The sequence below is a fragment of the Coenobita brevimanus genome, chromosome 50, assembly GCF_032717465.1.
Source record: "Coenobita brevimanus isolate Jiangsu-jjx chromosome 50, ASM3271746v2, whole genome shotgun sequence".
Lineage (NCBI taxonomy): Eukaryota > Metazoa > Arthropoda > Malacostraca > Decapoda > Coenobitidae > Coenobita > Coenobita brevimanus.
The window spans coordinates 38458784-38486046 of record NC_137003.1 but is presented as its reverse complement, the minus strand read 5'-3'; the positions used below and the strand labels follow the sequence as shown (position 1 = coordinate 38486046).

Here is a 27263-nt window from a genome sequence, read left to right as displayed (position 1 = left end):
CTCAAAATGTGAATTCTTTAATAAAGGAAAGGTGAAAAGCAGAGAACACTAAAATAAGTAGAAAGGAAAACAAAAAGAAATTTAAGAAAAAAAAAAAAAAAAAAGAAGAAAAAAGAAAATAAAAAAAAGTATATAAAAAGAAACAAAGAATTTAAAATAAAAAGAAAAAATTGTTTTAAAAAAAATTATATAAAAAAAAATTTAAAGAAATAATAATAAAAAAAACAAAAAAACAAAAAAAAAAAAAAAAAAAAATAAAAAAAAAAAAAAAAATAATAAAAAAAAAAAAAAAAAAAAAAAAATGAAAAAAAAAAAAAAAAAAAAAAAAAGAAAAAAAAAAAAAAATAAAAAAAAGAAAAAAAAAAAAAAAAAAAAAAAAAAAAAGAAAAAAAAAAAGAGAAAAAAAAAAAAAAATAAAAAAATATAAAAAAAAATAAAAAAAATTAATGATTTTTGAAGAACAAATTTTGTCTTTGTAAGAAAATTAAGAAATTAAAAAAAAATTGGTAATACAAAATGTAAAATTTAAAAGAAAAATGAAAAAAAAAAAAAAAAAAAAAAAAAAAAAAAAAAAAAAAAAAAAAAAGAAAAAAAAAAAAAAACAAAAAAAAAAAAAAAAAAAAAAAAAAAACTAATAAAAAAAAAAAAAAAAAATAAAAAAAAAAAAAAAAAAAAAAAAAAATAAAAAAAAAAAAAAAAAAAAAAAAAAAAAAAAAAAAAAAAAAAAAAAGAAAAACAAAAAAAAAAAAGAAAAAAAAAAAAAAACAAAAAAAAAGAAAAAAAAAAAAAAAAAAAAAAGAAAAAAAAAAAAAAAAAAAAAAAAAAAAAAAAAAAAAAAAACAAAAAGAAAAAAAAATAAAAAAAAAAACAAAAAAAAAAAAAAAAGAAAAAAAAAAAAAAAAAAAAAAAAAAAAAAAAAAAAAAAGAAAAAACAAAAAAAAAAAAAAAGAAAAAACAAAAAAAATAAAAAAAAAAAAAAAAAAAGAGAAAAATAAAATCAAAAAAAAAAATAAAAAAATAAGAACAGAAAGAAGAATTTTGGAAAGTGGAGTGGATGAAAATGGGGAATTGAAAGAATAAGAACTTGAGGAGACTGAAAAAAAAGTGAATAAGTAAAATGTAATGAGAATATAATCATCGGAAAAAATGAAGGTAATCTAACATGTGAGGGATGTAAACAACAAAGGGTCAAGAATGATGATGAGTGAGGACCAAATTAAGACAAGATATTGATGTTCATTTGGGAGATGGTAAATACAAACTGTGGAGAAAAGACCGAAAAGAAAAAAAGGGAGGAGGAGTGATGATAGCAGTGAAGAACAACATAAATGTAGATACTGTGGAAATGGGAGAAGGCAGGGCTGAAGTGATATATATGAAATTAGAAACTGGAGAGAATGTTAAGAGAGATATGGCGGTAGTGTATGTTCCCCCAAAGACGAGAGCATGAAAGGATGACGAATACCATGAGATGTTGTCAGATATGGCTAGCTACTTGCAAAAAATAATTGAGAAAAGCAATAATATAATTTTGGTGGGCAACTTTAATTGTAAAGAGGTGAACTGGGAGGAATGGTACTCGGGAGGCGGCGAGGATTCGTGGGGCACTATGTTATTAAATATAATAATGAATAATGTGATGACGCAATGGGTCAAAGAAGAGACACGGTTTCGAGGTGAGGACACACCAGCAAGGTTAGATTTACTGTTCACCAAAGAACCCGATGTAATAGAATCATTGGAATATCTCTGTCCTTTGGGAAAAAGTCATCACGTGGTCATTGAGTTCCAGATGTTAATAGGAAATGTCGAGCCAAGAGACGAGCTTCATAGACAGGGAAGATACAACTTTGGCAAAGCAAATTTTACAGGCTTGAGAAACTTTTTTGAAAATGCGGATTGGAGAAAATTCAGAGAAACAAGAGAGATACAGAGGAAGTGGGATATCTTTCTAGACCTCTATAATTTGGGAGTGGAAAAATTTGTACCAAGAGTAAGAGGGAAAGAAAACATGAAAAAGGAGTGGTTTAATAGAAGGTGTATGATAGCCAAAAAAGAGAAAGATAAGGCGTGGAACAATTGGAGAAAGAGAGGTAACGACAGAACAAAGGAAGAATATAAAAGAACAAGAAACGAATACACAAGAATACGTAGGGAAGAAGAAAGGAATTTTGAAAAAGGTATAATTGACAAATGCAAGGATGAACCCAAATTATTTTATAGATTTGTTAATGGTAAACTGAAACAAAAGGAAGGAATCACCAAGCTGAAAGTAGATGGAAAGATCTTTAAGGATGCGGCAATGCAAGCGGAAATAATGAACAAACGTTTCCAGTCAGTTTTCACTAAAGAAAAGGAGCTTGTGGAAGGGGAGGGAGTGATTAGAAATGTTCCGGTGATGAAAGATATAAAAGTGGAGGTGCAGGAAGTGTATAAATTACTGGAAACTCAAGACGTAAGGAAAGCCCCAGGACCTGATGGAATTTCTAATTGGGTACTGAAGGAATGCAGAGAACAACTAGCGGATAAAATTCATAGCTTAATTGTATGCTCACTGGAAGAGGGGAAAGTGCCAAAAGAATGGAAGAGGGCAAATGTGGTACCAATTTACAAGGGAGGAAACAGGGAAGAACCCCTGAATTATAGACCAGTGTCTCTAACCAGCATGGTCGCAAAATTGTGTGAGAGAATCCTGAAAGACAGATGGATAAAATATCTAGAAGAGATGAATATTTTGGCTGAATGTCAGTTTGGATTCAGAAGTGGAAGGTCATGTGTTTCAAACTTGTTGAGCTTTTACTCAAGAGTGATTGATGTGGTACAGGAGAGAGATGGTTGGGTGGATTGTGTGTACTTAGACTTAGAGAAGGCCTTTGACAAGGTACCTCATAAGAGACTAATGTGGAAACTAGAATATATAGGAGGACTAAAGGGGAAACTTCTGGAATGGATGAGAGACTTTTTGAGAGACAGACAAATGAGGACAGTAATAAAGGAAAAGATGTCTGGATGGAGGGAAGTAACAAGTGGAGTCCCTCAAGGCTCAGTGTTGGCGCCAGTAATGTTTCTGATTTACGTAAATGATACGGTAGATGGAGTGAACAGTTATGCGAGTCTGTTTGCTGATGATGTAAAGATCTTGAGGAAGATAGAGGTTGAGGAGGATTGTAAAATACTGCAGGAGGATTTGGATAGGATACACAATTGGAGCCGGACGTGGGAAATGAAATTTAATGTAAAGAAATGTAAAATATTGGAAATGGGTAAAAGTACCAGGAGACCATCACTGAATTATTTTTTGGGTAATGAATTAATCACAAAAAGGAGAGAAGAGAAAGATTTGAGAGTGCTAGTCCAAGATAGTTTGTCACCAGAAAAGCACATTAACAAGATAGTTGGAGAGACTTATAAGCTCTTGACTAACATAAGAGTAGCATTTCATTATATGGATGAGGAAATGATGAAAAAATTGATAGTGGCCATGATCCGCCCCAGGTTAGAATATGCAGCGGGAGTGTGGTGCCCACACAAAAAGAAAGATATAAACAAGATTGAGAGAATACAAAGAACAGCAACCAAGATGGTCCCCAGTCTGACAGACCTGTCATACAGAGAGAGGCTGGAAAAACTGGATTTGCCTTCGTTAGAGGAAAGGAGAAAGAGGGGAGACATGATTGCGGTGTTCAGGACCATGGTGGGAGTAGATAAAATTGACAAAGAAGATCTGTTTGTATGGGATAAGAGAGCAACAAGAGGACATGGAATGAAATTGAAAAAGTCAAGCTGCTTGAAGGATATCAAGAAATATAGCTTTCCTTACAGAAGTATAGACTTATGGAATAGCCTGGACAAAGAGATCGTCCAGTCTAAAAACTTAAACGAGTTTAAAGTTAAATTCGACTTATGGAGAAACAGCGACGGAAACCCACGAGCATAGTACATTCCGTGTATACCACAATTAGGTATATTCTTAAATATTTGGAACGATTTAGACAAAGAGGTGGTGCATGAGAAAAACATTCATGTGTGTAAAGGTAGACTTGATAAATGTGGACATGGAGACAGGACAACACGAGCATCGCTCAATTCCTGTATACTACAAATAGGTAAATACAAATAGGTAAATACACACACACACACACACACACACACACACACACACATGTGCACACACACACATGTGCACACACACACACACACACACACAAGTGTGCACACACACACACACACACACACACACACACACACACACACACACACACACACACACACACACACACACACACACACACACACACACACACACAGGGAAGAGGAAGAAAAGGTTAGGTTCGCAAGACTCGAGAGACACACAAACCTCGTGAGAGGAATATTAGGTAAGATTGACCCCGAAGGAGACAAGTGGGTAAAAGAAATTAAGGAAGTAAGGAGGATATGGCAATATAAGAAAGGGGAAATAAGACCAATGAGAGTCAAGTTTACATCAGAAGGTGTAGTAAATGATATACTTAAAGTGACCTGGAAATTAAGCAAAGAGGCAGGGATGGAAAATATTATAATAAGAAAAGATTTGAATGAAGAAGAAAGAGAAGTTTTAAAATCATTGAAGGAAGAAGTAAAGGAAAAAAATGATAAGAGGACAGAGGAAGAACGTAATACTTTTTTTTGGAGAGTAATAGATATGAAAGTAAGGAAGTGGTATTTAAGGAAATAGAAGTGAAGGAAACCAAGGGGGATGGCTGTGAAAGATCAGAAGTTGAGGAAGTGGTACTGACGGACAGTAGGAGAGAAGAGGGTATAAAAAACATCAAAAATAATTTGAAGGTGATATATACTAATGTTGATGGAGTCATATCGACAAGGCTCGAAATTAACGATTTCTTGAGAGAACATGAACCTGATGTCATGTGCTTTGTAGAGACCAAATTAAGAGAAGATATTGATGTTCATTTGGGAGATGGTAAATACAAACTGTGGAGAAAAGATAGAAAAGAAAAAACGGGAGGAGGAGGGATGATAGCAGTGAACAACAACATAAACGTAGATACCGTGGAAATGGGAGAAGGCAAGGCTGAAGTGATATATATGAAATTAGAAACTGGAGAGCATGTTAAGAGAGATATGGCAGTAGTGTATGTTCCCCCTAAGACGAGAGCATGGAAGGATGACAAATACCAGGAGATGTTGTCAGATATGGCTAGCTATTTACAAAAAAAAATTGAGAAAAGCAATAATATAATTGTGGTGGGTGACTTTAATTGTAAAGAGGTGAACTGGGAGGAATGGTACTCAGGAGGCGGCGAGGATTCGTCGGGCACTATGTTATTAAATATAATAATGAATAATGTGATGACACAATAGGTCAAAGAAGAGACAAGGTTTCGAGGTGAGGACACACCAGCAAGGTTAGATTTACTGTTTACCAAAGAACCGATGTAATAGAATCATTGAAATATCACTGTCCTTTAGGAAAAAGTGATCATGTGGTCACTGAGTTCCAGATGTTAATAGGGAACATCGAGCCAAGAGACGAACGTCATAGACAGGGAAGATACAACTTTGAAAAAGCAAATTTTACAGGATTGAGAAACTTTTTTGAAAATTTGGATTGGAGAAAATTCAGAGAAACAAGAGAGATACAGAGGAAGTGGGATATCTTTCTAGACCTCTATAATTTGGGAGTGGAAAAATTTGTATCAAGAGTACGAGGGAAAGAAAACAGGAAAAAGGAGTGGTTTAATAGAAGGCGTATGATAGCAAAAAAAGAGAGAGATAAGGCGTGGAACAACTGGAGAAAGAGAGGTAACAACAGAACAAAGGAAGAATATAAAACAACAAGAAATGAATACACAAGAATACGTAGAGAAGAAGAAAGGAATTTTGAAAAAAGTATAGTAGACAAATGCAAGGATGAACCCAAACTGTTTTATAGATTTGTTAATGGCAAGCTGAAACAAAAGGAAGGAATCACCAAACTGAAAGTAGAAGGAGAGGTCTATAAGGATGTGGCAATGCAAGCATAAATAATGAATAAACATTTCCAGTCAGTTTTCACTAATGAAAAGAGGTTTGTGGAAGGGGAGGGAGTGATTAGAAATGTACCAGTGATAAAAGATATAAAAGTGGAGGTACAGGAAGTGTATAAATTACTGGAAACTCAAGATGTAAGGAAAGCCCCAGGACCTGATGGAATTTCTAATTGGGTACTGAAGGAATGCAGAGAACAACTGGAGGATAAAATTCACAGTTTCGTGTGTTCTCTGGAAGAGTGGAAAGTGCCACAAGAATGGAAAAGGGCAAATGTGGTACCAATTTATAAGGGAGGAAACAGGGAAGAACCCCTGAATTATAGACCAGTGTCTCTAACCAGCATGGTCGCAAAATTGTGCGAGAGAATCCTGAAAGACAGATGGATAAAATATCTAGAAGAGATGAATATTTTGGCTGAATGTCAGTTTGGATTCAGAAGTGGAGGGTCATGTGTTTCTAACTTGTTGAGCTTTTACTCAAGAGCGATTGACGTGGTACAGGAGAGAGATGGTTGGGCGGATTGTGTGTTCTTAGACTTAGAAAAGGCCTTTGATAAGGTACCTCATAAGAGACTAATGTGGAAACTAGAATATATAGGAGGACTGACGGGGAAACTTCTGGAATGGATGAGAGACTTTTTGAGAGACAGACAAATGAGGACAGTAATAAAGGACAGGATGTCTGGATGGAGGGAAGTAACAAGTGGAGTCCCTCAAGGCTCGGTGTTGGCGCCAGTAATGTTCCTAATTTACGTAAATGATATGGCAGATGGAGTGAACAGTTATGCAAGTCTGTTTGCTGATGATGTAAAGATCTTGAGGAAGGTAGAGGTTGAGGAGGATTGTAAAATGCTGCAGGAGGATTTGGATAGGATACACGATTGGAGCCTGACATGGGAAATGAAATTTAATGTAAAGAAATGTAAAATATTGGAAATAGGTAAAAGTACCAGGAGGCCATCACTGAATTATTTGTTGGGTAATGAATTAATCACAAAAATGAGAGAAGAGAAAGATTTGGGAGAGCTGGTCCAAGATAGTTTATCACCAGAGAAGCACATTAACAAGATAGTTGGAGAGACTTACAAACTCTTGACTAACATAAGAGTAGCATTTCATTATATGGATGAGGAGATGATGAAAATATTGATAGTGGCCATGATCCACCCAAGGTTAGAATATGCAGCGGTAGTGTGGTCCCCACACAAAAAGAAAGATATAAACAAGATTTAGATAATACAAAGAACAGCAACCAAGATGGTCCCCAGTCTGGCAGACCTGTCATACAGAGAGAGGCTGGAAAAGCTGGATTTGCCTTCCTTAGAGGAAAAGAGAAAAAGGGGAGACATGATTGCAGTGTTCAGGACCATGGTGGGAGTATATAAAATTGACAAAGAAGATCTGTTTGTATGGGATAAGAGAGCAACAAGAGGACACAGAATGAAATTGAAAAAGTCAAGCTGCTTGAATGATATCAAGAAATATAGCTTTCCTTACAGAAGTATAGACTTATGGAATAGCCTGGACAAAGAGATCGTCCAGTCTAAAAACTTAAACGAGTTTAATGCTAAATTTGACTTATTGAGAAACAGCGATGGAAACTCACGAGCATAGCACATTCCGTGTATATCACAATTAGGTATATTAGGTAAATACATAAATATTTGGAACGACTTAGACAAAGAGATGGTGCATGAGGAAAAACATTCATGTGTGTAAAGGCAGACTTGATAAATGTAGATATGGAGACAGGACAACACGAGCACTGCTCAATTCCTGTATACTACAAATAGGTAAACCACACACACACACACACACACACACACACATCTGTCGAAAGGTCCACAGGGTGGAAGATTATTTCTAAACCCCCCCTTAACGAACACAAACGGTATTGTACAACATTTCTAACATATCTAACAGAGAAACACTAAATCAATGTACATTACATTAGTTCCTTCAATAACCAATAATAGTTTACAAGCATTAACTCACACACCACAAACCTTGGATGGCTGAATTAATAGAGAGCCTGAAAAAAATAACAATTACAGCCTAAGAACACCTTTCTTAAACTAAGTAAAAGTCATCTGATATCATTCACATCAATTTTTCAATTATGTCCTAAGGATGGAAATATTAATGAGACTGCTCCTAAGGCCTAAAGCCCTTGGATACTTTTCCTAAGCTGAATAAAAACATCTGGCACTAGCTCAAATAAACTACAGTAAGGGACCCTTGTTATAACAGACTCATCGGGGGGAAGCCAAGTTTAGTAAATAAAGTTCACTAAATCCAAGGGTCCCCCACACAAGTGGGAATTTAAGCAAATGTCTGAAAATAAATGACTACAATATCATATTCTAGTAACAAAAATAAAAACTATACCCATTTTACATTAACTTGGCCTATAATGTCACCCTTTAGCAGCTTATTTCACTTCCTTGCCATGGCACTTCATCATAACAAGTACAGTAATCTTCCCAATATCCGATGTAATACAGACAAAGGCATGTCCAGGAAGTTAGTTGGTCCAGATACTGGGCCCCTGCCTCCTATATTGGTACTTATGGACATTAGCCCAGCCTAACTCAGGAAACCACCTACATAACTCCCTACTGGACATGCATAGCACTGATTTAAGGCCCTATTCACACAAACAAGGGAAAGAGAGCATGAAATAACTGAAAATGAACCAGTGAATGAGGATTTGAAGGTTCATATGGAAAATATTTAGCAGTATCCAGGGTACTTACAACAAGTCTGAGGCCGTTGCGATGAATAACTCGCATTCTCTCAGACTCTGACAGTAATATGGTGCAACTGAAGCACCTACGGTAATCCAGCGTTGCATTGCACTTAATCATTCGCACTCTGAATTCTAATTTCATAACACAGCGCATTCTTTTCTCACTTGCGCTCTACTTGACTCTCACCACTGTTGCACTCTGCACTGAAGTCTTTGCACTCTGAATTCTAATTTCTTAATGCTGTACATTGTGTTCTTTACACTGCACAACACCGTAAATTCCCGTGTGGTCTAGTGGCGAGTTTTTGCTGTTAATTCACTTGTCAAAATCCGAGAGTTGGTGGTGCAGGTGGCCAAGGGGCATGTCGTTGGGAAGTGATGATGGACTACCCACTACAGACGACTCCGAAGACAGGCGCAAACTCACATCCAGTGGCGACTCCATTATGGCTGATGTGCTGAGTTGTGACTCGGAGGTGGAAGGCCTGTCTTGGGGAGGCAGCGGTGTGGAGCCAGGGTTGGGCACGGTGGGAGACACAGGCCTGAAGAAAGTGTCAATCGTTGACTGATGTAAGGAACGGAGATTCTGGCGATTGATGATGCGCTGCCTGAAAGCGTGCACTTCCTCCACAAGTCCCGAGGGCCCCATCTCCCTGTCACAGTCCGGGTGTTCTAGGTAGCTGAGAACGAACTCGACATCCTCCCGGAGTGTGCTCAGCTTGGGGATGGCTGGAGTAGTGGTGCGCTAAGAGGAGTCCACATCATCGTCGCTGTCCTTGCCAAAATCTTCAAGCTGGGTACTTGTACCCGCAAATGAAGATGCAATCTCGATATCAGACATGATCTGATACCCAGGGTCACCCTCGTCATCACTCAACCACTCACGCACTTCGTCCACATCAATGTAGTCACCAGCCGCACAAAGACGTGCATGGAAGTCATCCATGTCAAAACCTAGAAAGTCGTGCACCACATCGGCTCCAAGAAGTAAACGAAACCAACCACTTTCCAGAGTCTTGACAGACTCTTCCCTCCATGCACTGGCCCAGTTGTAGATGGCTGACGATGTAGCAGCGAATGTTTTTCACAGTCCGCTGGCCTTGCGTGTCCCGTCCCTCCCTGCGCTCGTCCTCATCCGCGAGAACAACCATCACCTCGTCCACCTATTCGTTGCCACAATCACTCCTTGATCTGTTGGCTGGATGAGACCAGTCATATTAGGTGTCAAAAACATGCACCTAATGCAACCATTCTCAGCCACCAACTCCTTGTCAGATGAATGCGCAGATGCATTGTCCAGAAAAAGAAGGGCCTTTACCTTGTTGTGCAGGATTCCCAGTGTCTTCATCTGGTAATGGATGACCTCCTTGACGAAGTGCTGGTAAAACCAGTTTTTGAAGATCTTGGCTGTGAACCAAGCCTTCACAGACTGGTACCAAACAACAGGAAGGGCATCCATCACCCCACGAAGACACCAAAGCTGCTTTGCACGGCCAACAATAACGGGCTTGAGCCAGCGCAAACCGTTAGCATTGGCACAACCCAAAGCAGAAATACGTTGCTTGCAAAAGCTTATGGCAAAGTACAAGCCCCTCTGTCTCCTCTGCTAGAGTGTTCGTTGGTATCAAGCAACAGACTAGACCAGTTTCGTCAGCGTTGTAGAGTTAACTGAGAGTGAGGCCCTCCCTGTCAATCAAGCCCTTCACCTTCTGCCGAAACTCCTCTACTCCCTCCTAGTTGGCGTCCAGAGCTTCACCACGGGCCTTACGGTTGGTAAGACCATGCCATAACTTGAAAGCAAGGAGCCAACCCTCGGATGCCCTGAAGTCTGGGGTGTCAAGTAACCTTGCGAACTTCTCGGAAGGAGCCTTCACCTCCGTACCACGCACCATCATACCATCAGCACACTGTTGTCGGTATGAAATCAGCATGAAGCGGTTGATATCTGCAAACCGAGGAGTGAACATAACCTTCCTCTCCACATTGCGTTTGGTCTTCGAAGCAAAGTCAGTCTTGTACTGGGTGCGCTTGTCCCGGGATCTCTTAATATCAAACAAGGTAGAACGGGCCAGGTTGAATTCACGGAGGATGCGTGACATCGACCATCCTGCATCCACCTTATCCAATATCTCCCTCTTCTTCAACAGAGTCAGAACCACTCATTTCCTCTTCTCGGGCGGCGGGGCCATCATCACACACACGAGGAAGAGGCAGCAGAGGAACAACGGGGCCTGCAGCAGGTAAGGCACCACCACAAAAGCGAGAACGTGGGTAGCCTTGGTAAGGAGAGTGCACTCACAACGATGGATGAGCGGGAAATGGGGAGGAGGCAGCGTCACCCTGCCGGACGTTGGCAGAACTACGCAGCAAAACACAGCTGGTCCACACTGCGCACCAAGTTCAAATTATTGGGGGGGGGGTTCCTGAAGGCCCAGGCCCAAATGTCCAGGTAGTGGGCAGATTACTGTATGGTATAGTTTAGTATAATCTGTTATTTCAAGTCAGCAATTGTCAGAGAAATTAGCAATATGCCGGGAATCGAACCCAGGACTCTCAGGTGAGAGCCAGGCAGCATAACACTTGCCGTAAGTGCTTGGGATATATTAAAAGTATCTACTTGCCCGAGTGCCAGGGGATTAACTCACCCTCTTCAGGCCCACAGTGGGGGGCGGAGGGACGTTGGTTACAAAATTGTGACAACGTGAGTTAACTTTTACCTGGTCGTGGTGTAGTGGTATGCTGCCTGGCTCTCACCTGAGAGTCCTGGGTTCGATTCCCGGCATATTGGTAATTTCTCCGATTATTTTTCCTGTGTATAAATACAGGTTGTCTCTTCAGCAATTGCGATGGGGAGAGGGAAGTTCAGGCCAGATTGGAGAAAAAAAGAGTAAGAAACACATGTACTATGCTCCGCTGCACTCCATTTAACAAACACCGTTCATTATAGCCGATAAATGATCAGTGAGCTCTGTGGCATTCATTAGATCCAATATTTGTTATACTGTACTGAGGTTTTTAATAGCGAGGGTCTACTGTATAAGATCTTCCTAGAAGTACAAAGCCTTACCTAGTTGTAAGGGTTACATACTGTAATGAAATGCAGTCTCCTAAGCCATAGGGTTAATGAGGAAAATTTATATCACCTGTTGCCGGAGACATCGAGGACGTGCAGCTCCCTGCAGTTGCCAGTTTCTGGAGGTAGGTACTGTAAACGGTTGTCCCGCAGAGACAACACTCCAAGGTTTTCCAGCTTCCCTACATATAGAGAACATAGATTTACAGTATAAAAACCATGAAAATCAATGCTTTTACCACCAACACAGATCTACATACAGTACATTACTATTGCACTTTTGTTAAATGTCAGAAACAAGGGCCTATTTTATAAACAGGACACTGTTAAAAATGAAATGTTAACATGCAAAAGAAACATCACTTAAACCTCTGACTACTAGGAATTCTTGACTGAACAAAATCGTCTGGTGGTGGACTTAATACAACTCTTAAGATGCAAGAGAAAGTTATTCAAGACAGTTTCTGAAGCCTCTGACAGCTTGGATTTCTCTCAGTTGAATAAAATATTTTACTGTCAGCCCTTTGTGGCGGGTGGTGGCGACCATCATCCACTCACCTGATGTAGTGCTGCCTACTTCCTTAGCCTTTATCATTCTTTTTCTGTGCCTGCCCTCCTCTCTTCCTATTTCTCCCATCTTTCCTGTCACTTCTTATCGCTTTTCTTTCTTTTACAGGAGGTTTTACATCGAGTGACAAGCCAAATGGTTTCAGGTAAGCCAAGAAACCATTTACAACGCTGGGTGGTAACCATATAACCAATGGTGGCGACCATCATCCACTCACTTGATGTAGTGCTCCCTACTTCTTCCTTAGCCTTTATCATTCTTTTTCTGTGCCTGCCCTCCTCTCTTCCTATTTCTCCCATCTTTCCTGTCACTTCTTATTGCTTTTCTTTTCTTTACAGGTGGCTTTACATTAAGTGACATGCCAAATGGTTTCATGTAAGCCAAGAAACCATTTCCAACGCTGGGTGGCAACCATATAACCAAACCATACGTGCTCCCTACATGTCAACAAGTGGGTTGGTGGAGGGTTAGTGCCCCTCCCCTTAAAACAAATAACTCAAAGTCAAATGACCACCCCTTATGGGATTATGGCATCTGGCAATAGATAGATAGATAGACTAAATAGTTACTGTTGCTGTTGTTGATCAACCCCGGTCTGTTTGGCCAAGCAGACTCATCAACCATACGCAAGCAACTTCCCTTATAGGGCTGTCCGATGCAGTGACCCCATGCAGGGAAGTGTGTGAAAGTTTGGTTCTTGGAGATGCTGCATTGGCGCCACTTCACCCAGTTAACAAGGGAACCATAGTAGGCTCCGCCTCGTCCTGTGATCTGGTTATATGGTTACCACCCTGCATTGTGAATGGTTTCCTGGGTTATAAGAAACCATCAGGCCTGTCATTCAGTGTAGAGTGATAATCCTACCATACAGTATTTTTTAGAGTTGCACCAGATATACTGCACTTAGCTAAACAGTGAATACAGTAGTTATAAGAAACCATCAGGCCTGTCATTCAGTGTAGAGTGATAATCCTACCATACAGTATTTTTTAGAGTTGCACCAGATATACTGCACTTAGCTAAACAGTGAATACAGTAGTTCTAGAATCTGACTGTATACCTGAATAACTTATCTTTCCAACTTGCTACAATAAAAATTAAAAAATCATCATCATCCGGACCTCCTTTCCCACCCTGGGGCAGGGTGAGGAGCAGCAACATCCAGACAGCCAAAGTTTGCCCAATTCAATGAGCCACGTTTCCATTCATTCATCATTCAAGCTTTCGAAACCCTGGCTCCATCACGTTGGTCAAGAAAATTTCACCTTGTTCTGTAACTTCACATGTACCTATCTGATATGGCAAATCCAAACAGTGTCACGTTAAAAAGGGGTGCCAAATCCCTGGTCATGCTTATCTCTCCACAAAATTTATCCAGCCAGCTTGATCTCTTGTCAGTCCTTTAGCCTCACCAACTTCTACACCTCTCTTCCTCACACACTCATTCATCGTACCCCTCCACCTTCTTCTTGGCCTACCTCGCCTCCTCCCTCCTTCAAATTCGCTCAGATATACCTTTCTCACTACTCTATTGTCATCCATTCTCTCCACATGACCATACCAAGTACACTTTTCAATTCAATTCTGGTGTCCACAAACTTCCTCACTCCACATTTCTCATGAATCACATTATTCCGTATCCTATCCACTCTCTGTACTTCATATACATTCCTCTTGAGTCTCACTTCCACTGCTCTTATTCTTTACTTTTCATTTTCATGCCACAATACAGTTTCAAATCCATATGATGAAGTTGGCACTAACACTATAATACATGTAAGCCTCATGCAGCTGCAACACTCAAGTCTCTGTTTCTTATCAAGGCCATCATAGCACCAGCTACTTTCCTTCCTTGTGTCACTCTACTTTCTGCTTCTTTCTCACATTTTCCTCTCTTTTCTATCACTGCACCCAGGTATTTGAACTCTCTCGTGAATTCCAGTCTCTCTCCAGTCACTGTAACATCACACTGGGAGTCACCTTCTCTCTCAATAACCATCATTTTACTCATTTCTACATTTACTCTCAAGGCACAAGACTCACAGACATGTACAAAACTCTGCACTTGTCTACCAAGCTCTTATCCAGTAGGTATACCCCAGTTCAACAATGCAACTGGTTAAGAAAAAACCCATCGTTAGGCAGGGTATCATATCTCTAGCTAGAATTAACATGTAAAGTATAGGGATGCATTTTTGAGCTCTGGGTTTCCCCCAAACAAGTCCTAAACCCACCCAAATGAGTCCAAAAACAAGTTTAAAGCCAATCTAAATGGCCCAACAGCTGTAAAAGAAGCTAACCTAAGCCTAACACCTGTAAATAACTCACTAAAATCAAGACATAAAATTTGAAAATTGTCAAATATGCCTGGAAAAAATCAAGCTTAGTAAACCGTACCGCACAATGACAATGTTCACCCCACCTATAGCTAAAACACATGGATGATGGCTAAAATACATTAATCTAAGTCTAAAAACAGTTTATAAATCAACCTAAACACACAATTTTAGTCTAAAATATCATTAAAATTGGTAAATAAAAAAATAAAAACCCATTGTTAAACCAGGGTTTGCCAATCGTTAGGTGGGGTACGGTGGTATTTCTATCCCATTGTTATATCAGGGTATCACCTATCGAGGCATACCTGTACAGTACTTGCAAGTAGCACTGCATCATCAGCATACAACAAATTTGATATATTCCATCTATCACTATTCAATACCAACGCCATCCATCTTTCCATTACTCATGTTTTTACTTCTCTCATCACCTCATCCATATACATATTGAACAACCATGGGGACATCATAAAACTTAGTCGCACGCCCACAATGATCGTGAACCATTCACTTAGATGTCTATTTACCTTTACATATCCCTTACTACACCCATAAAAACTCTTGATGGCACCTAACGTCTTACCATCTACACCATACACGCGCAAAACCTTCCACTATCAATCTCTATCTACCTTGTCATATGCTTTTTCCAGATCCATAAATGCCATAAACACCTTACAGTCCTTCTCACAAGCCTCCTCCACTATCATTCTTACTGCAAATATTTGATACACACATCCTCTGCCACTCCTAAAGCCACCCTGTTTGTCACTCACAAGGACTTCTGATGTCTCTCTTACTTTCTCTATGATAATTCTTTCATATACGTTCCCAATAACACTCAATACACTTATGCCATAATAATTCGTGCAGTTACTTCGCTCACCTTTATTTTTGTACAGGGGTACGATCATTGCTTTTTCCATTCTACTGGCACCATTTCACTCATCCTTGCCTTCTTACATATTTCCAACAAGCACTTCATTCTGCTCTCTCTACTACACTTAATCATCTCTGCATACACCTCATCAACGCCAGCTGCCTCCTCAATTTTCAGCAGCTTCACAGCGTTCTTCACCTCTGGGATTGTCACGTTTCCTTCTCTGTACACCCCAAAAATCAACCACGTTAACAGTCTGCTCTCTCCATTCCCATTCATCACACTTCGAAAATATTCTTTCTACCTGGCCAATACTTCATCACCATGGGTTAATCTACTACTTACATCCTTCACACTTTCACATTTCTTTCCACTGTCACTTCTACATTTCTGCACCTCTTTCCAGAATAACTTCCTATTTTCAGAGCAATTTGCATTCATTTTTCATGCTAGATCATCATTAATCTCCCCCTTTTTCCTCTTCACTAGTCCCTTCATGTGCTTCTTGTTCTCAATTTATTCAGTTCTTACTTCAATTGAACCCCTGTCCCGTATCCACTCTAGCCACTTCTTCCTCTTTTCCCCCATTGCTCTCTTAACCTATTCATCCCACCATGCAGTACCTTTCTTCCTTGTTGTTGCTCTTGTCACACCACACACAACTTTGGCATTCCTAAGCAATCCCTATAAGCATTTCACAAGCTGTCCAGATCCATTTCATTCCAATTCACTGATTTTAATTCCTCCCCTACTTTGGCCCTGTATTCATCTGCCATTTCTTTGAACCTCAACTTTTCGACTTTCAGCCTCTCTCCTCGCCTGCTCCTCTCTCTCTCTTGGTCAACCTCATTTCTCTTACCTTGATCTTGCATACCATAATCATGTGATCTGACAAACCTCCACACTGTCCTCTCACTGCCCTCATATCAGCAACACTTCCCAGCATCAATTTCTCTATGAGCATGTAATCAATCAGGCTTCTTTCAACATAATCTTCATTCCCTCTATAACATGTGTATTTCTGTGCATCTTTGTGTTAGAAATAAGAATTATAAATGCACAACCTCCTCTCCTGACACATGCCCTTCAGTCGCTTCCCATTATCATTCTCTCCTGGTACTCAATTATTACCTATTATATCATTCACAGGACCAGTGCCTACTCTCCCATTCTTGTCGTTCATTACAAACAATTTATAACTCCTCGGCATTTCTCCTACTACTTCATCCAGTTCATCCCAAAACCTGTCTTTCTCTCTCTCACTCCTGTCATCACACGGTGCATACGCTACAATCACTGCCGCTTACACCTTCTCTAACTTAAACTTGACATACATATATCTCCAGCTGATACATTTGTAATCTCTCATTTCACTCTATCACACTTCATTCATCAACAAAGCAACTCCTTCCTTACATCTTCGTTGCCCATTCATGCCCAACCAAACACATTTTACCCCCTCCCACTCCTCCATTTCACACCCATTCATCTTTGTTTCAGACAATGCCATTTCACGGCATATCTCGCACTCTTTAATACATTTACCACTTTCACCCTCTTGCTCTCCTCATTCACACCTCTCACATTCCACATGGCCATGCGAATCTGCCCATTTGGTTTGGACCCTGGGCAGGTACTGGGCCCTCCGAGGCTCTCCAAAACGTCTGCCATGATTTAGTGATTCTAGATAGAGGAATCTGGGGGACACTTAACCCAGCCAAAAACCCTGGTTATATGGTTACCACCCAGCACAGTAAATGGTTTCCTGGGTACAAAAATCCACTTGACTCGTCACTCAGTGTAGAAACTATAAGGCAACACTACAGTGAGTGGGTGGATGATGGGCACTCCCACCTACTAACTCGTGAAAACATGCATGATTCTACTTGATTATTATTTTTTAGCTTTTTTTTTTTTTAAATGCAAGAAAGAAGGAACCAAAGGCCAGCAGCCTGCAATAATTGTTCCTTCCAAAAGAATAACAAAATACAAGAGGAGGCCAAATTCAAGATCCGTTCAATTAGAGATGCGTGGACACACTGCATTTGAAAGACTGGATATCATAGGAAGTAGGTAATACAGACAGAGGGAAACAGTTCCAGAGCTGACCTGTTGCATAAAAGAAGGACTGGGAGTAACAGTTAACTCTTGCATTAGAGAGTTGGAAAGAAAAGGGATGAGAATTTGTTGCTAGACGGGAGCTACACACAGTAACACTGTTCATTAACCTGTGAATTGCACAATTACTTATTTTTTAACCTACCCCGTGGTGTGCAAAAATGTTTTTTTTTTTTTTTTTTTTTTTTTTTTTTTTTTTTTTTTTTTTTGATAAACATTCAGGGCATCATCTGGTGGTGGTGGGGGGTGGGGGGGGGTGGGGGTGGATCTCACTCCATCTTTGTGTAGTGCCATGTGTAAGTTTGCATAGGGGTGGAGTACGTAGCTGTGATGCACGGCCAGCACAGCCTGAGCTGTGGCTCGCAACATAACGCTACCCAGCCTGAGCTGTGGCTCACAAGCCACAGGTTAACAAGGAATTACAACATCTGGCCAAATACAGTACTCTATGAATGTCAACTCTTCTGCAGCAAAAGACTACAAGTACAGATACAATTATTCTTATATTTCAGCTAATACCCATTATGACTTAAAAATACAAGAAGCAAAATCACTGTCACTACCACTTACCTATCTGTGCAGGAAGCTCAGTTAACTTGTTGCGATCAACATTAAGATTTGTAAGCTTTTTCAGGTTACCAATAGTATCAGGTAGCTCTGTCAAAAGATTTTCTGTAAGGATCAGTTCTTGTAGATTCTCACATCTGCAAAAAACGAAACATAACTATTATGACAATGAATCATCATCAACATCACCCAATCCTACATTGCCCCATGAGGAGTGTAGGAGCCCGGGGCTAGGTAAGTTGGTCCTGACGTTTAAGATGAGAGTGACCAGCTTCACTCATCCCTGAGTGGCAATATGTGAGCAATAACCCCAACCACCCCATGGATATAAACCTTCACTGGCTCAATCCAACTGGAGTGCCATTATTACCCATTAAACCACCAGGCTCCAAAATTTGGTTATATGGTTACCAACCAGCGTATTAAATGGTTTCCTGGTGTACAGGAAACCATTTGGCTTGTCAATCAATGTCGAGTCACCCACAGGCAGAAGGAAGATGAAAGAATGAAGGAAAGACAAAAGAGGGAGTGTAAAGTCACCCATAGGCAGAAGAATGAGGCAGGAATGAAGGAAAGAAAGACTGAAGTGGACAGAAGGAAAGAAGGATGGAGGAGAGGAAAGGGACGACAAAATATTCAATGTCATATCTGTCATGACAATGAATATTTTATAATTTCAAAACTCTTGACAGTACACGAGCAGCATTGTGATTGAACAATATGAAGGCTGCAGACAAAACTGGGAACATTTTTTTGCAAAAGCTGTAAAGGAAAGAACTGTATGACAAAAAAATAAATAAACAAATAATTATGGTGCCTGGTGGTTTAGTGGGTGATTAAGGCACTTCAATCAGACTGAGCCTGTGTAGGTTCATATCCAAGGGATGGTTGGGATTTATTGCTCATTTAACCCCTAAAGCGCGGCCATGAACAGTCGACCCCCCCCCCCGAGTGGTGGGGTTGTATCGTGGTCTGAGTACCTGTAGGAAAATATCAGCCAAAAATCAGAGATTAACCCTAGAACATTATACTTGGTATGGCAGATAGTACTTACATTCAGCTTTCTCCAGAGACAGGTGTTGAGCCTTCGTGGACTACCCAAGGACTTGTGGAGACCTGCAAAGTTGGGTAACCAAATCTTCACTTTCACACCTCCAGCAACCTGGTTTCCCCTCTACCACAGCCTCATTCTGTCACAGTAAACTTTATACTACAACGTACAGGTAGTTTGGAATCCGTATTTGTACAATAAGCACTGAAAATAAGGCTAAAATCAACGGAGCGTACGGCTGACATGCAGCGCGGCAGCGGTCTTCCCGTCACTCAACAAACATTTCCATCTTCACAGCTAAAACCATGTATACTACATTATTTTCAATCATATTACTTCCCAAAAGATCACCGCGGCGCGCTTTTTATTCTGCCTTACGCCCGTCACTTTATTCTTGTTCCTGTCGGCCGCTCGCACTGACTCAGCAGAGCTAGAACTTGCCATAATGTCACTTTGAAAGCTTGCGGTAAACTGACGCCAAGCAGGGGCAAACCATGCGAAAAAAAGCTAGTGTTACAACTGGGGAAACAAGCATTTCCTATTAGCATAAACTGCTTGTGAGAGGAGAGCGCAGATTTAGTTCTGAGCAGTCAGAGCGCTGCCATGTATCACAGCCAGGCTGGCCGGGCCGTGGGGGGGGGGGGGGGGGACGCGATACTTGGCAACACCGGAGGTCATTAGTACAAAGGTAAAGTATGCTAATTGTAGCTAAAGGGTGGTGGTACTGATAGACAATACCAGCTGGAACATCCTTGCCCGCGTTTATTCAAAATTAACTCCGAATCGCAAACGCGACGCTCCGCCGTTATGTCCTTTTTGGCGAGCGTCGCAAATGCGATGATCCGCATTTAAGGGGTTAATGCCACTAAGGGATGAGTGAGGCGGGTCACTCTCATCCTAAATGTCAGGACCAATTTGCCTAGCCCTGGGCTCCTATTCTCCTCATGGGGCAGCATAGGATTGGATGATGGATGGATGGATGGATGGATAAATAATTACTTGATATAAAAATAATAATATTAAATATATATAAATTAACAGCCTCAACCTGGCTCAAAACAGTAAGTTTAAAGGAAAATAAATATTCAAAAGGATTGAATGAAGGATGGATGGAAGAAAGGAAGATACATGAAAACTGTATGGAAAATTAAGAACAGTATACATATGAGAAGAACGGCCCGAAATATGTTTGGAATACAGTACTGCAATCTACCTTAAAATACAGGGACTCTCTAATTTAATAAGGTTATCATGATGAAACTGTTAGAATTGAAACCACTCTGAAAATAAGAAACTACTGCATTTTTGGGTCTGATATGCAAAAATGTAAGAATACCTTTAAGTGTGGAAAAGTGTGAAAATGATGGCAAATTCAAGATAAGCCTGAGCATTTTTCTGGCATCATAGCAATGAGCCATTGTGTGTGTGTGTGTGTGTGTGTGTGTGTGTGTGTGTGTGTGATGCTGAAAGATGTGATGTGATAAATTCCCAGGATATCACAGTGGTTTCTTCGTAATTTTGCTGCTGTCATGTTAAGGGCCTTGAGTATTTCTTGTCTCAGATGAGTGTTTGTGACCTTAGAAGTTTTGTGTGGTAAACCAAAACATGGATTTAAAGGTAGGAACAGACCAGCTATCGGGCCACTTAATGCAAGCTTCGGTCTGCAATACTGCACTTACAGTCTGGTATTTTCTTTAACAGGGACCTTCTAAGTCTGGTATTTTCTTTAACAGGGACCTTCTAAGTCTGGTATTTTCTTTAACAGGGACCTTCTGTTCTTTTAAGGTGAGGATTCTTACCTTTCCCTCATGTGGCATGCTGTTCCCAGGCATCCTAAGCAAGGACTGGGAAAAAATTGGGGGTCCACAAAAAATAATTTAAAAACTAGATGGACAGGCCTGGAAACAATGCACATACATCCTCTTGTGATGGAAGCTGCATGATCACTGAATGCTTGTGGCAGGCAAAGGATGAGAATGGATCTAGGAGAGTCAACATGTGACAAACATTGTATCGCGTCGTTTATAAATGTTCCAACATGCCTGCACACATCGGCCTTGGTCACCTTATTGCAGCTCTCCATGCTGTTCAATCTCCGGCCGCCCCCCCATTCAGTCCCTGTCTCTTATCCCTGAGGCCAAAGTCTATGAACCTGTCCCAGGTCTTCTTTGGTCTGCCTCACACAACCCTACCCTCAGCATTCACACTTATCTTCTAAACTCAACTGTCATCTTCCACCCTCTCAACAAGCCCAAATCTCCCACTTGACCCCTCCTCATCAGAACACCAATACATTCCAGTCCCATCCTTCCTCTCACTTCTTCAACTGCAATCCCAGCCATTCCAGGCCTCATATTCAAGGATACACTACACATCCATCAAATCTAGGTGTTATTAAAGTACAGCATTGATACCCACAGAAGGTATCAAAATGGGGTCTATGGGGTATGCAGAAAGGCATTCCCTCCAAAACATGAACAATTTCATGTATGGAAACCATGGCTAACTGGGGATTATGAGTAGTCAATGAAGAGGTGAAACTTGCCTTTGAAGCCCTGCCACTGACAATTTTGGACCAAAAGGATCAGACCTTTCCCGAAACTAGCACAGATTGCATTGGAGGTGCTCATACCGTTTGCCACCACTTACCTATCTCAGACAAGATCCTCCATGCTGGTCCAGATAAAACAAAGCAAAGACAATTTGGTGATTGAATCTTGTTAAATGTCTTGCACTGAGCCTGGTGTGCCCGAGATGTGAGACTCTGGTCACGTTGTAAAAACAGAAGCACTAGAAACCATGCAGCCAACAGTCAGTAAAACAATGCTGAATGAGCACAAATTGTGTTCTGTGCAAAAAATGCAATGTGGGAAACCTGACAGTGAAGATATAATAATTTGTGTATAAATACTATTTTGCTGAAAACAAAAATAACATCCATAAAATTCAACTATTTGCTCATGATCAGTCTCTCTCATTTTTTACAAGAAACTGAAAGTGAATGGAGTAATAATATTAGTGAGGGGGTATCAGACTGACTTGGAGTTGAACCTGGGGATACTGGAGCCGAAAAAGTTTAAGAACCACCATCACTTCTGTATGTTTGAGCCTACAAATATCCTCTTCCTTTACTGCCCAAGACTCTCTAACATATAGCATTACACTCCTAATATGTGCCGCATGCAAAGATCCCTTAGCACAAGCAGAGAACTCTCTCAATGTTAGGAGTACGAGAGGCAACAGCTCCCCGAATTTCCTCCAACCACTACTTACTCTAGCCACAGAGCTAGCTCCAGCCCAACCTCCGGAACATAACTTGTCCCCCAAATAACGATACTCCTCCATACACTCAAGAGACTCTCCAGCAAGATCAGTCCTTTCAGGCCTGACAATCTCTACATGCCCTCCCTGAACCACGACATCCATGAAATCAGCATTATTTCAGTCTACCACTAATACCACTACATCTCTTATGCACCCACCTACCAAAAACACTGCACAAGATGGAGCTACTTCTCACACCCTTGTGGCAAGTTGGAAATGAGCACACTCCCTCTGCTTTGACAGTACCGCCACCAGCCCTAAGTATCATCACTTTTGTTTTATTCATATTTCTTCTCAAACCCTCGTGCCCCATTCCAGCTCTCCATTTCCTAAATCCTTCCTCCGCCTCCCCTTCATTCTCTGCAGTCAACACAAAGTCATCATTATACTTCTGCCATGGGAGTCCATTTCTCAAATCATGTGAGAGAACTTCAAGTACCATGGCAAACAGAAAAGAGACTGAAGACTGACCACTGATGTCGGCCAACATTCACTGAAAACTCGTCACTAAAATCTCCATTCACTCTTACCAGGGCGACATCCACATACACAGCCATAACTATTCTAACCAGCCACTCCTGGATTCCAAGCTTTCTCATTGCCCACTTCACCATCTCCATACGGATTCTGTCAAAGGCCACCAAATCAACAAAGACAGCTTCCTTTTCTTTCCTATATATTTTTCCCGTACCTATTAGACAATTAATATGGCATCAGTGATCCCTTTGCCTGGTATGAACCCAAACTGCATCTCACCAGTATTCACTCTTCCCCTTATCATACCTTCTACAAGTACAGTATCTCCATTACCTTCATTCTCTGGTCCAACTGGTGAATTTCTGAGGTAGGAAAATCCAAAAAATCATTCAAAACTTCAGCTCTATCCCAGAGGGATGAGTGTTGCAATACTTTTTACAGTGGATGTGGGATACCATTCTCCTTCTGGGGGACAGGGAGAGGGCTGAAGGATGTTTGTAAAACTGCATACCAGAACTCCCTGGCTGTAACAGTGCCACAGCAATTAGGCCTCCCTCTCCACAAATGGTATTTAAAAGAATAATGACTGAAATCTATAAAAGACATCAAAATGTCCGGTGAAAAATGAATAAGGTGATTTTGGAGTGGAAAGAACATGTGACAAGGTGAAGAGGAGGGGATAATGGAGTTCTCCATGTGAAAGGTTCAATATCAGTGACATACAGCCTAGGTAAAGGTAAAAAGAAACTCTGAAGATGAAAACTAGTGCATCCAAATTTACAATACAATACTCAAAGCAATTCATTTAATGCAAGATACTGTAACAAAACACCCTCTTATATTACTCTACTCTAGAACCTCTATCTACAGCCTGATGCCATAACTGTAAGAGGTGGCTGTTTGTCTCTGAGTTAGTTGTTTTAAGGGGAGGGGCACTAACCCCCCACTAACCCACTTCTTGATATCTAGGGAACACATATAGGTTGGTTATATAGTTACCACCCTGCATTATACTGTAAATGGTTTTCTGGCTTACAGGAAACCATTAGGCTTGTCACGCAGTGTAAGGCTAACTGAAAAGGAAAGGGTAATAAAAAGTGACAGGAGAGATGGAAGACATAGGCAGCGAGGTGGGCAGACACTGAAAACAAATGGTAAAGATGAAGGAAGAAGTGAGACGCACTACATCAAGTCAGTGGATGATGGCTGCTGAATGCAATAGTTTCTCTCTACTGGACAAGTAATCATTACCAAACAATATTCTATCATTTTCAGATGTCTATCTATCTATCTATTGCCAGACGCCATAATCCCGTAAGGAGTGGCCATTTGACTTTGAGTTATTTGTTTTACGGGGAGGGGCACTAATCCTCCACCAACCCACTTGCTGACACGTAGGGAGCACGTATGATTTGGTTATATGGTTACCACCCAGCGTTGTAAATGGTTTCTTGGCTTACAGGAAACCATTTGGCTTGTCACTCAATGTAAAGCCACCTGTAAAGGAAAGAAAAGTGAAGCAAAAACTCAACCTGCTACTCACTTGCCAATGTTGGGGTTGAGTGCCATTAGCCTGTTTTGGTCAACTTTGAAGATTGTCAGCTTTGTCAGGCAGCCAATGCCATCTGGAAGATTTTCAATGAGGTTGTTTGAGAGATGGAGGTCCGTGAGGTTTGCCAGGCCAGCTAGCCCCTCAGGTATGTCCTCCAGTCGATTCTCACTGACATCCAGGCACAATAAATTTTTTAGGCGGCCCATATCAGGGGGTAAGTGTGAGATTTGGTTGTGGTCCAGCCACAGCTCCTGAAGTGATGGAAGGTCTCCAATATGGGGAGGCTGCAATTGGCAAAACCAAAATTAGTTTATTATGGATAGGTATGCAAAATAAACTATCACTAAATACTACACTGACAGATATTTCTGGTATTTGGTTAAATTTTCAGTAAATATGAGCATTATCTGCACATACTGTTACCTGTCAGTAAACTTATAAGTTTACTGTGACTGAACAACAGCAAGAACTAACTGATGTCCTACTCACAAGCTCCTCAATGTCGTTGTCGCCAATATCAAGTCTCTCAAGCTTGGTCAGCTGGGAGACAGATTCAGGCAGACCCTTGAGCAAATTTTCTCTAAGTTCCAGTGACTGTAAGTTCACCAGGCTGGGGAAAAAAAAAAAAAAAAAAAAAAATCAATGAACACTGAATGCTATATCACCATATGAATCAAACAAAAATAAGACAAGATTGTAAAACAGCACTGGAAAACTGCTCAATTGTCAATTAAAACACTTGAACCTCACTAAATGTATGAAATAATGACAGCCCAAAAATACAGCACAGTGTGTCTGACCATCCAAAGTCGTAGGGAAGGTTGGTGAGGGACATGTCATTGAGGCCCAACACAGTCAGATTCTTCAGCTGCGTGAATCCCCCAGGAAGTCTGCAGGATGGTGATTAAAAAATAGTTAGTTTCTACTCACATGGTGCAATGCATTATACATTTCTGTCATGGAGGTCATAAAGTGACATGCTATTACTACCTCTCACCACGACCTACTATGTCCTTACTGTCGTGCTGTTCCTAATAACGCAACACACCTGTCTCACACACTTCACTCTCGCACCACACATACTTCTTCAACATAACCTCAACGAAGATCTCTGAAAGCATCTGGTTGAACTGCTGGATTCTTGCAATTCATTGCATTCACATTCATAAAAACTAATACTAACAACAACAAAAACATTAACACAGGCCCACATACATAGATTTACTTGTTCATCTTCCAACATACACTTCTTAGGTTCAGTTCAAACATTTTGGCTAGTCAGTACTGTACTGACAAACCAGACACAGTACACAGTCTATTTATACTGTGTACTTTTTCAAGCTCAAAAACCATACAATGTATAGGATCTATTAGTACTGGATACTTTTTAATTTCCAAGCTCAAAAACTATACAATGAATATGGTCTATCAGTATTGGATACTTTTTAATTTCCAAGATTCTTTATTACCCCTTTGTTGTGGGAAACTTGATAATTTGGATATTTCATTTTGGATAATCCAAGATTATTTTATTTAAGTGACAGGTTGTTCACCTCACTTGTTTTCTTATTTAACTTGCCTCTCCCCTCACCTCATTTGTCTCTCTCATCATCACTCTTGCTTCCTTCTATACTTTTCATTTTCCTGTTCTCAACTCATCTGCCTCTCCCCTCACCTTACTTGCCTCTCCTCATAACTCTTTTGTTTCTTCCCCTCCACTCTTCTTTATCTCATCCTTCACTGCTCACCCCACCCAACCCCTCACAACTCACCTTGCCACATCACAACGAACCACCCACCCTGCCTCATCTCCACCGTTACCCTGTTTCACTTCCAACCACCTACCCTGCCCCACCCCTCACTGTCACCCTGTCTCACCACTAATCACTCACCCTGCCTCACCACTAATCACTCACCCTGCCTCACTACTAATTGCCTACCATGCCTCACCCCCACTCTAAGTCTGCCTCATAGTACTAACCACCCACTCTCCCTCACCCCCACAGCCATCCTGCCTCACCACTAGCCACCTACCCTGACACCACCAACCACCTACCCTGCATCACTCTTCCCTGTCACTTGACTTTACCCCCCTATTGCTCATCCTGCCTCACCCCTCACTATCACTCTGCCCCATACTTCATTGCTTATCTTGCCTCAACCTTCACTTTGTCTTATGTCTCACTGCTCACTCTGCCTTGTTTCTCACCACTCATACGGCCTCAACCGTGACAGCACACTCTGCCTCACCCCTCACAATGTCTCACACTTCACAAATCAATCTGCCTCACCTCTCACAGCTCACCCTGAATCACCCCGCATCACACACACTGCCTCACCCCTCACCACACACTGTCTCACCCCTAACCACAGACACTACCTCACCCTGTCTCAACCCTCACTACAAGCACTGCCTCACACTGTCTCTCTGAATCACCCCTCATCACACACACTGCCTCACCCAGCCCTCCTGTCTCACCCCTCACCACACACTGTCTCACCGCTGACAGCTCACTCTGTCTTGCCCCTCACCACT

General features: G+C 40.8%; 1 protein-coding gene across 8 annotated transcripts in view; it reads right to left on the bottom strand.

Moving 5' to 3' along the window:
* Positions 1–27263, bottom strand: part of LOC145399810 (protein lap4-like) — a 1200472-nt gene that overhangs the window by 901210 nt on the left and 271999 nt on the right. For all 8 annotated transcript variants that reach the window (XM_080272363.1, XM_080272366.1, XM_080272368.1 and 5 more), the window contains exons 4-8: positions 25528–25617; positions 25217–25337; positions 24719–25011; positions 18327–18460; positions 11922–12033 (exon numbers count right to left, since the gene is read on the bottom strand). In XM_080272363.1, coding sequence (XP_080128489.1) covers positions 11922–12033; positions 18327–18460; positions 24719–25011; positions 25217–25337; positions 25528–25617 — 750 coding nt within the window. The remainder of the gene's footprint in view (positions 1–11921; positions 12034–18326; positions 18461–24718; positions 25012–25216; positions 25338–25527; positions 25618–27263) is intronic.